This window comes from Ailuropoda melanoleuca, chromosome 3, assembly GCF_002007445.2.
Source record: "Ailuropoda melanoleuca isolate Jingjing chromosome 3, ASM200744v2, whole genome shotgun sequence".
In the NCBI taxonomy this organism is placed as follows: domain Eukaryota; kingdom Metazoa; phylum Chordata; class Mammalia; order Carnivora; family Ursidae; genus Ailuropoda; species Ailuropoda melanoleuca.
In genome coordinates, this window is record NC_048220.1 from 81,783,169 (window position 1) to 81,795,196 (window position 12,028).

Sequence of the window (12,028 nt, forward strand, 5' to 3'; positions counted from 1 at the left end):
CAGATAAGGTATTCCATCATCTTGCAGTTATAATAGTTTTATCCAGTTGCCTACTTGACATTTCCATTCGATTGCCCACTTGGTTTCTCAAACCTAACAAAACAAAAATCTTGACACTCTCTCCCCACACATCTCCAGCTCATCTCACCCGACCTCAGTAAAACCTCATGGCTACCCACGCCATCCATCAGCCCCAAAGTGAAAATTCATCCAAAATACCTCTAACACTCCACATCCATCACTCCTACTTCCAAAATATGTTTCCATCCACTTCTCTTCGTTTCTACCACCATCTTCTGAGCTAAAACCACCTCTCACACTAGCCCACCACAGAAGTTTATCTGTTAATAAAGTTAATCTGCTTTTTACCAAGAAGACAGAATAACTTCCAAATGAACTGCTCTTCGAACAGATTTTTTTTTCCTTCATTTGTCGTTTTTTTAACTGCCCTTTGGCCCTATTAGCTACATACTTAATCAACCAAGTTCAGTTACAAAATTACCCCAAACATTTGCTAAATATTTTATGGTTTGCTTTAAAACTAAATTCCAGAACATCAAACTCTTAATGGGGTTCTCTCATATTACTGCATTTTTTCTGAGATAATCCTCTATCCGATCTGATATTTTTATCATGTAGTTACAATTAAAAATAAAGTTTAAATAAGATTTTAAGTTTAAAGTATCATTATTTTCTGATTTCAGCTGATCTAATAAAAGCCATACCCAATTTAAAGGTATTTCTCTATCAGGGCATCTGGGTGGCTTAGTCAGGTAAGCGTCCAACTCTTTATCTCAGCTCAGGTCTTGATCTTAGGATCATGAGTTTGAGGGAAAAAAAAAATTCTCCACCTCAAAAGAGTGTTCCTGAAGTTCTGCTTCTGATCACCGTTCAGTAACTGGTATCAGATGCACCCTTCCCTCCTCAAGATCTAAACAACAAAGTAGACAAAGCAACCGTTTGTCAGACACTGGGCAACAGACAAGATAAGCCTTTGATATTTGAGCAAAGGGAAGCACAAGGAAAGCCCCCCAACTGCTTCAGTGTCCTGCCTGGGGGCACCTTCCCAGTGTGGTAAAGGGAAAGTGGAACTCAAGAAGCAAGTCTTACACGGGGCTAGGGAGGCAGAGATCAGAATGTAAGGCTATTGATAAGGATGGAATTTACAGTGCAGAATAAAATAGAAAAGGGGAATCCACCAGAAGTCTGTATGGGGTTTTCCTTAAGGTTGGCTCAGTATATTCACTGCACTTGATCTCTACATGAGCAGGGTAAGACGATGTGAGGCCTGACGGAGGGCAGCTGCTGCAGCTTCGAGCTGGAGACACCGGAGAGTGTGAAATGGTAGTGTACGGAGTTCTGATGCAGTTGCTGTGGACAAGCCATGCTGAGCACAGTGTGTATTCAAGTAAGACTCCAGAAAGGCCAGGCTTTAGGAATAAGGACCAAGCCTAAAGTAAAAAACACATCTTAAGCTAATGACAAAGTCTAAAAAGTCCCACCCTATCGAAGCATAAAACCAAACATAACAAATGAGATCTAGAGTAGCCAACAATCGGGGCGCCTGGGTGGCTCAATCCGTTAAGCAGCCAACTCTTGATTTAGGTTCAAGTCATGATCTCAGGGTCATGGGATCAAGCCCATGGGCTGGGATCAGTGTGGAGTCTTCTTGTCCCTCTCTCGCCCCCTCTGCCCCTCCACCACTCATGTGCATGCTCATGTGCATGCTCTCTCTCTAAAATAAATAAAATCTTAAAGAGTAGTCAATAATAATTTAGCTGCCTCCCAGAACAAAATTTGACTCTTCAAAGAAAGACAGCATAATCCAAACCTCCTCCTAGATATTATCTAAAATTTTCAGCATACAACAAAAAAATTACTACATATGTAGAGAGATAAGAAAATATAATCATAATCTAAGAAATAATAAAATCAGTCAATAGAAACAGATTTTGAAAGACACGGATGTGGGAATTCACCAACAAGGGCTTTAAAACACCTTGTACAAATGTGTGTAACAATTTAAAGGAAAATATGGATATAATAAATTAACATATGGGAAATCTCAACAAAGAAAGAAAAAGTATAAAAAGAACAAAACTGAAATTCTAGAACAGGAAAGTATAAAGTTCAGAGTGGCTCTAAGGGCAGATTGGACAACACAGCAGGGAAAGAGTTGATGTTAAAAACAGGTCAACAGAAATGATCAAAATTTAAAAGAGCAAAAAGATTTTAAAAATGAACAGAACCTTGTTTGCTTGTGTAACAATACTAAACGTTCTAGCATATATACAATGCCCAAGAAAGAAGGAAGACTGAATGGGTCAGAAAAAAGAATTTGAAAAATAATGGCCAAAAATCTCTGAAATTTGGTGAAGAAACATCAAATTATAAAAACATAAATGATAAATACAAAGAAAACCACATTTAGCTATACCACAGAGATAAAAACTAAAGATAATGGAAAAATCATAAAGGTAGCTAGCAAAAAGAAAAAGTGCCTAGAGACTGAAAACCGACCTATCAGAAATGACAGAAGTGAGAACACAACTAAACAATCTCTTTTAAGTGGGAAAGAAAAACCCATCAACTTGGAATCCTATAGCTAGAGAAATTATCTGTTACAAATAAGGGTTAAAATAAAGACATTTTCACATAAAGCTGAGAGAATGTATCATCTGCAGACCGGTACTACAAGAAATGCTAGAGGAAGAAAAATAGAATGTCAGATCTAGAGGAAGAAACAGAACACAGTGACAACAGTAAATAAATGGGTAACTGTATTCATTTTCTATTGCTGCTGTAGCCAATTACCTCAAATTCGGCGGCTTAAAACAAATTTCTTATCATAAAGTTCTGTAGATCAGAAATCTGACCGAGGTCTCACTGGACTAAAATCAAGGTGTTGACAGAGCTACATTCCTTTCTGGAGGCTCCAGGGGAAAATGCATTTCCTTACCTCTTCCAAATTTAGAGGCTGCCCCCATTCTTTAGCTCATGGCCCCTTCCTCCACCTTCAAAGCCAGCAACAGCAGATTGAATTCTTCTCAAACTGAATCATTCTCACTCCTTCTCCTGTCCTTTTTTCTACTTTTTAAGGATGCTGGGATTAATTTTGAGCCCACCTGAATAACTCAGGAGATCTCTTGCAGGTCAACTGATTAACAATCAATTCCACCTGCAACCTTAATTCCCCTTTGCCATCTAACACAAAAGATTTATAAGTCTTGGAGATTAAGATATGGACACATCTAGGGGACTATTTTCTGTCTACTATAATAATTTTTTTTCCTCTTCATTTCTTTTAAAAACAACTTCCTGTTTAAGCGAAGATAATAACATTGTAACATGGGGCTACTCATATGCAAAGACAAGATGTACGACAATACACAAAGGACAAAGAGAGGGGATAAATGGAGCTATATTTTCTCAAGATTTCTAAATTTTACATATTATGATATTAATCCTAAACACGCTGTAAGAAATTAAGGAATCATACTGTAAGCCATTGAGAACCCACTAAAGAAAAAAATAATAAAAAGTATAGTAGGAAGATGTTAATTACAAGTAAAATGGAGTACCAAAAAATATTCAACTAACACAAAATGTAATAGGAAATGGGGGACAAACCAACAAAAAACCCAGATACAGTAAATAGGAAAAAGAGCAAAATGCTACACTTAAACCACCAAATACTAATACTTACATGAACTGCAAATATACTAATATTCAATTTAAAAGGTAGCGATGGTCAGACAAGATTTAAAAAAAAAAGTCCAACCATACGCTGTCTACAAGAGATCAAGAGATGGACTCTAAATAAAAAGACATACCTTGGCTAAAAATGAAAGGATTAAAAGGATATAACATGTAAACAGCGAGCATGAAAAAGACATAATGAAGACATATATATATTATATTATATACATATACACATATTATATATACATATTTACATATTATACATAATATATACATATATATATATAAAGAAGACATTTCATAATGATAAAAGGGTCATCAGGAAGACAAAAAAATTGCAAATACGTAGGTACCTAATACCAGAGCTTCAAAATAACTTGCAAAAGCAAGTTAAGAAGCGAAAACTGACAAAACTAAAAACAGACAAATCCATTATCATTACTGGAAATTTTAACATCCCCCTCTCACTGAATGAAGAGTAAACAAAGAAATCAGAAAAGATGCAGAGCATCTGAACAACACTATCAGTTAACTAGACCTACTTGACATTTACAGATGACACCCAATGCCTGATAATACTCATTCTTTTCAAGTCCACAGATCGCTCATCATGAAAGATCATATGCTAGGTCATAAAACAAGGCTCACTAAACTTCAAAGGAATCTTAATAGATTTTTTTTATCACAATGGAATTAAATTAGAAAGCAATTCATACTCATGAGGTATCTAGAAAATCCTCTAATATTTGGAAATTAATCAACACATTACTAAAAAATGAAGTTTAGGGTCAAAGAAATCACAAGAAATTAAAAATGCTTTTCAACTATGTGATAATGAAAACACTTATCAAAATATGTGAGACACAGTTAAAACTACAAGGTTTGGGAGAAATTTGCAACTTTATATTTATATTGAAAAGGGAGAAAGGTTTAATATCAGAAGAAGATGAAAAAAAGAACAAATAAAAGACAAAATAGAAGGAAGTAATAAAGAGTGGAAATCAATGAACTAGACAAAATGAAAATCAACAAACCCAAAGTTAGTTCTCTGAAAAGACAGATTAAGGGAAAAATTAAGAGAAAAAGCAAATTATCAACATCAGGAATAAAAGAGGTGACACAACAGATGTTAAAAAGATACTAAAGAACTATTATGAACAAATTTTTGCTAAAAGATTTGATAATTTAGATAAAATGAACAAATTCTTTTTATTTATTTTTTTTAATTTATTTTTCAAGATTTTATTTATTTATTTCAGAGAGAGCATGAGAAGGGGGAGCTGTAGGCAGAGGGAGAAGCAGGCTTCCCGTTGAGCAGGGAGCCTGACGCAGGGCTCGATCCCAGAACCCTGGGATCATGACCTGAGCCAAAGGCAGACACTTAACAGACTGAACCACCCAGGTGTCCCAAACAAGTTCTTTTTAAAGAATACTTAAACCTACACAAAACAAGTAAAAATCAGAATAGCCCAATCAATCAATATCTGTTCAGGAAACTGAGATTGTAATTTGAAACTTTCCATAAAGAAAATTCCAGGCAAAGATGGTTTTACTGGTGAATTATATCAAATATTTAAGGAAGGAATAATGATAATTTTTTATATTAACTATTACAGAAAATGGAGAAAGTGTGTTCGAACACTTGCCAAATTATTTTAAATGACCAGTAAAAACCTGTTACCAGAAACCTGACAAAGATACTACGAGAAAATTACAGACCAGTATTTCTTAACAAAATCATATCAAATAGAATCGAGCAATATATAGAATAGATGATGTAGCAGGACCCTGAGGGCTTATCTCAGGAATGCAAGGATGTACTATTCAAAATTGAATCACTGTAATTCTCCCACTAACAGAATAAAGAAGAAAACCCACATACAGTCATCTCAGATGCAGAAAAAGCTTAACATACTTAACACGACATATTGAATGTTTCCCCCTAACAAAGAGAACAAGCTAAGGAGGCCTCCTTTCTTACAACTTCTATTCAACATTGTAATTCAACACTATACTGGGTGATCTAGCCAGTGCATTAAGGGAAAAAATAGAAATAAAAGAAAAAAGATTAGAAATAAAGGAAAGTGGACTCTGGTCACAAACAATAGGATTGTAAATGTGAAAAATTCTAATAAGTTTTTTTTTTAAAAAAAAAAGCTCCCAGAGGGGCACCTGGGTGGCTCAGTTGGTTAAGAGACTGCCTTCAGCTCAGGTCATGATCCGGGAGTCCCAGGACAGAGTCCCACATTGGGCTCCCTGCTCAGCAGGGAGTCTGCTTCTCCCTCTGACCCTCTCTCCTCTCATGTTCTCCCTCTCTCTCTCTCGTTCTCTCTCTCAAATAAATAAATAAAATCTTTAAAAACAAAAAAAGCTCCCAGAGATATGAAATCAGTTTAACAAGGTTGCAAAGCGGCAAGATACAATATTAATACGAAAAATAATTTGTGTTTCTATCTACTAACCAACAATTGGAAAATAACATTTTTAAAGTATAGTTCAATAGTATTAAAAATATTAAAAATTGAGGATTAAATGTAACAGAATAAATGCAATAACTATGTATTGAAATCCAAAAACACATTGCTGAAAGATGTTAAGAGGCTTAAATAAATGGTTCAGAATTTTCTCCAAATTGAGCTATAGATTCAATATAAGCCTAAAGCCTATTTTTTTTTTGCAAAACCTAACAAGCTGATTCAAAAATTCATATAGAACTGCAGAAGACCTAAAATATCTAAAGCAATCTTGAAAATAAAAAACAACAGCATTGGAGAATTTACACTGCCTGATTCAAGTCTTACTATAAAGCTACAGTAACCAAGACAACATGGTGGCTTAGGAATAAACAAGGAGATCAATGAAATAAAATTGGCCCACATATAAGCAGTCAATTGATTTTCAACAGAGGCCCCAAGGCAGTTCAACGAAGTTAGTCTTTTAAACAAAAGCACCTGGAATACTGCATAAGCACCTGGAAGAAACTTCTCAATATCTATGTCTACCTCATACGCACTGAACAATGAGTGTCAGACGATGACAGACCTAACTAAGTAAAAAGCAGAATCTATAAACCTGCTGGAAAAAAGGTATAAGAACATCTTTGTGACTTTGGGGTAGGCAACTATTCCTTAAGATGCAAAAAAGTCTTAACTATAAGTGAAAACAAAGTGATATCCTGGTCTTCCTCAAAATTTAAAATGTCTGCCTATCAAAGAACAATGTTAAGAACATGAAAAAGCAACCACAGCTAGGAAGAAAATGTACATCATACACATATCTGAAAAAGAACTTATATCCAGACTACATAAAGAACCTTACAAATAAGTAATAAAAAAGAAACAATCCAATTAAAATGTGCAAAAACTTAAACATTTTAAAAAGGAAAATACATGAATAACCAAAAAACACAGGAAAATGTGGTTAACATCATTAGTCATCAGGGAAATGTTAATTGAAACCATAATGGGACACCACTTCAAGCCAAACAGATTAGCTAAAATTAATAAGACAGAACTAAGTATTTGCAAGAATAGGGCAGGATTAGAACTCTCACACACCGCTAGTGAGGGTGTAAAATGACACAGCCTTCTTGGAAATCATTCTGGTAGTCTATTATTACATTTCATATGGTTAGAAATACCCTCTAACCCAGCAATTCCGCTCAGGTATTTATCCCCGGGCATAACATACTCCACAGATATACTTGTACAGAATGTGTACAGAAACTTTTAACACAATAGCAAAAAGTGGAAACAATCCATATGCCTATCAAGAGGAGAATGCATAAACAAATTGTGGTATAATCATACAATGGACTATTACTCAAAAATTTTAAATATTGCCTCCAGTAATGTTTTTTGACTTCTTCAAAATTCATATATAAAATTTTTCCCAATTTTATTTTATTTTTCCCCTTTTAATAAGTGAAATTTACTACTGGCATTCAACTGAATTTATAATGCTTTAGAAATTATAAGAAAAACTAAATGCTGTTTTTAAGATTTAATGCCAAGTCACCAAACCTTGTGTATTATAAGAACCTCAGGGAAGAAGATTCCACACGGAAAGGTAAAAGCGTGGTTGCAGAAGATTTACCCATGGCTATGCTGCTTCCTGATCTTGGGATTCTGGGCCTTTTGGTTAAACTGTCAACCATGAGGTCTTGATTCTCCCAGTCCTAAACCTCTCTTTTATAATGGAGCTGGGGGAAGGTAGTATTCAAGACAAGGGAAAATTTATTAACTTCTGTTTTAAATTGTACATTTTAATTAGGTTCCAGAACAAAAATACTATGGAGCAACAAATAAATTAAATCTATAAGGGTCTGGTACTCTGCACAGTGACTACTTGAGAATTTTCTATTAGAAAAGAAACAGACATCACTCATTATGATGTATTACTGATAAAAACAAAAACATACTCTAGGATAACTTCTAATTAAAAAGTAAGCACCTAAGACTGAAAAGCATCCCTTAGTGGCACACAACATTCTGGGGTGTACCCTCCAGAGCCCTCTCCTGGCCTCTGTTAACCTGAACTGACACCCTGTTGCCTGGCTCCCTGGACCCCCCTCCCCCTAACTGCAGGCTGTTTCTGCATCCACTCCTTGGCATCCTTCCACCACCCTATCTGAGACACTAATCTCTCCTTCCAGGAATAAGCAACACCAGACATCTAACTACCTAGGATCACAAAGGGATGGGGAGTTAGTCCCAGCTCACTTAAAAGGTATGCTTTGAGAAGGGGTGTGGGGTGGGGGTATCTAAATCTGAATGATGCACACATTAAAAAAAAAAAACCTACAAATTTTATCAGCTCAAAAGAAAATTAATTTGGGGGACTGGCAATTTCATCATTACAGGGTAATTGTGCTCACACATGGCATTGCCTAGCAACAGAAGGCGCAGGGAAATCCCAACATTGGGGTGTAATGAATCACTCACTGCCTATTGCTCACAAATGGTAATTTAATAGGAAGATATTCACATCTGGTTCGATCTCGAACAAGACTCCGAGAATTCTGCAGACTCAAATTGAGAGAAGCAGCAGGTATTTTTGCCAACAGCCAGGCTCCAGAAGAAAGACTGTTCCCACTTACTTGGTTGAATGTGTGCTTTGTTTAAAAACAAAACAACACAGAGCCATGATAGCCTTGTTTTTGACATTTTGTTTTGGCAACGTTCCAACTTCTCTGGCTTCAGATAGAGTTAATGAATGTCACAAACATACAAAGGTATATATGACAGACAAACAATGGGATAATCGTGGTAGAACTAAAATCACTCCAGAAGCCCTCAAAGAGACAGCCCCATCTGCCCCAGAATCGGCAGCTGCTTCAAGCTTCGCGTTTTTGAATAAAGGTATAAAGAGAGTCCACGTACGAGCGAGATCTATGTCTGGATCGTCTGCTGTTGGGGTCCGCCTGATTTTTTTCCTTTTGTCTCCTTAATACAGCTTCCCACTGAGGTGCCGAATCAACCATGTCATTCTCCTGCCGTGTTCTGAAACGGAAGACCATTCGTCTCAAGTTAACATTCACACATGCGGTGCTCTTTCGGTTCATCCTAAACTTGCTTTTAAAAGTTTACAAGTTATCAAATAAGTTACTGGGAAGTTATTAAGAAACTGAAAGTTATTTAAGAAGTAATTTTATTGAAATTGTGTTAGAATATTTATGCATAAATATGTAAGTATATACTAGTTTCAGGCTTCTATCTTTGGCTTAAACTCTTCTAAGAAATAGACGTGTCAAACAAAAAATTCATTTAAAACATATTTTAAGTTTTGACTACACCAGCAGTGTCTGCTATAGGGCTGATCTTAAATCATGAAACAAAATCTTTTCTTAAAAACGTACTAACCAAAGCAGCAATAAATAATTTTACTTGAAGTGTTCTTAAAAATTCACACTAATTGTCACAGTTTTCAGGGACAAAAAGTGCCAGATATGATCCCCTCCTCTTCTGTTTGAGAGAGAGCAGAGGGAGGGACCTGGGAGGAGGAGCAGAGGGAGAGGGAGAGAGTGGATTCCATGCAGGCTCCATGCTCAGAGCAGAACCTGATCTCAGGACCCTGCTTACGACTTGAGCTGAAATCCAGAATTGGATGCTTAACTGACTGCACCACCCAGGCGCCCACCCCAAAATGCCCATTTTTAAGACAGAAACTAGACGTACAGAAAGCTAACAGTGGTGGCATCATGCATTAGCAGCTGGGCAGCACACAGCATTGTGACGATGGCTGCTGACGTGGTGAAGAGGCAGGACAGGTGAACACTCAGTGTGGTCGGGGGCCAGGCAGGGAATGTAAATAAGGGAAAGGGAAATTGGGGGGAGGGACGGGGGTACTGGGAGGCAGAGGCACCTGCCATGTGAGATCACAGGACGGTCTTCCAAATCTTCTCATTTTCTAAAGATAATTTACAAATTTGGACTTTTAAAGTGAACTCTTCCAATTTTTAAGTATTGACAACCAATACGGAATGTTGAGATACTGTATGAACCTAACAGTACCCATCCATGGACCACACTGCAGAAGTTCTGGACTTTTGCTGTATTAAGTCTTTCTAATAACAAGAGTAAGGTGCTATAGGGGAGAGGTGGGGGAGAAGTATTGAGATAAAGCAATACTGTCTGGAATGCACTGCAATGATGCTGTGAAGCCATGAGTATTCCTTGCAAAAATCAAAACCTGGGGGCGCCTCGGTGGCTCACTTGGTTAAGAATCTGCCTTTAGCTCAGGTCATGATTCAGGGGTCCTGGGGTCCAGCCCCGTGTCTGGCTCCCTGCTCAGTGGGGAGCTGTCTTCTGTTGCTCCCCCTGGTTGTGCCCCCTTGCTGTCTCTCTCAAATAAATAAAATCTTTTTAAAAAAATCAAACACCTGTTATTTGAATATTTAACTTTTTAAAAAAGATTTTATTTGTTTATTTGACAGAGATAGAGAGAGAGAGCACATGCTCACAAGTGAGCAAAAGTGACACGGGGCTCGATCCCAGGGCCTCGGGATCATGACCTGAGCCGAAAGCAGACACCTAACCGACTGAGCCGCCCAGGCAGCCCCAGAGTATTTTACTTTTTATTTATTTACGTTCTTCAGGAAGCTGCTCCCGACACTGACGTTCCCAGGGTGTGAGAGAACAGCATGGGCTGCAAGGCTGTCATCACAAAACTGTGCCTACATGGGCACAACAACTTCAAAACAAAATGAAAAGAACAGATGGACAAGTCTGGAGACAGTTCTCCTTCTGAACAGGTATCTTCTGATCGTCCTGTTAACAGTGCTTAGTTCAGACTGTGGGTGGGTATTTACATTTGCTTATAACTGCAAATCAGCAGACGAGTAACAAATATTCATTTCACATATGACTTAAAGACAGTGTAAAGCAAATTCAAGTTAAAAAGAACAGTGCTCTACGAAGAAGAAATGATTTAAATCTCTCTAAAGAGAAATCGTGTTAGGTAAAAAAACGATCTGTAACACACTTCAAGCCTTTGAACTGTGTTTCCTCGTTGAAGCTTTCATTTCTAATAGGCTGTTACATGAAAATTAACAGGATACAGTCATGGCATGTTTCACAGGTTCAAGAACATAGTTCCCTCTCTCACAGCATGTACAGGGGAAATTAAAATTGGAGACACACCACTATGGATCTTAATACTAGAACAAATATCTAAAGAAAAATAGGAGAAGGTACACTACTTGAGGTCATCATTATTAATCATTCTTTGAAACAAACACTCCCATTTGAAAATGTCGTGTGCATATACATACACACACACACACGTATTTTTGTAGCCAGAACCTACAATCTCTGAGCCATTCTATTTTACCGTGTGACAGTCTGGCTGGGGAGCAGTCCTGGATACTCCCAGGACTGAGGGACCCAGAGTTAGGAAGAGACACTCACATAGGAACCCACGCCTCCAATTGCCCAGAAAAACACATAAAACCCAGGTCTCCTAGGGCATCTGGGTGGCACAGTTGGTTAAGTGTCCGACTCTTGGTTTCAGCTCAGGTGGTGGTCTCAGGGTGGTGAGATCGAGCCCCCCTGTCAGGCTCTGCACTCAGTGCAGAGTCTGCTTAAGACCCTCTTTCCCTCTGCCCCTCCCACCACACTCACGAGCTAGCTCTCGCTCTCCAAAAATAAGTAAATCTTCATTTATTTATTTATTTTTAAAAAGCAAATCTTCAAAAAATAAAATAAAACCCAGATCTCCTCCTAACCTTGAGTCTTTTATACCATAGCTTCCATTCTGAGCTAACCTGATGCACAGTTCATGGGCAGGACTGAACTTCACAATGTTAAATTTTTTTAATCAGGAACTC

At 37.4% G+C, this 12,028-nt stretch overlaps 1 protein-coding gene across 4 annotated transcripts in view; it reads right to left on the reverse strand.

Annotated features, from left to right (window-relative positions):
* Positions 1-12,028, reverse strand: part of EPB41L4A (erythrocyte membrane protein band 4.1 like 4A) — a 237,804-nt gene that overhangs the window by 13,434 nt on the left and 212,342 nt on the right. For all 4 annotated transcript variants that reach the window (XM_002919171.4, XM_034656612.1, XM_034656611.1 and 1 more), the window contains one exon: positions 9,084-9,203. In XM_002919171.4, coding sequence (XP_002919217.1) covers positions 9,084-9,203 — 120 coding nt within the window. The remainder of the gene's footprint in view (positions 1-9,083; positions 9,204-12,028) is intronic.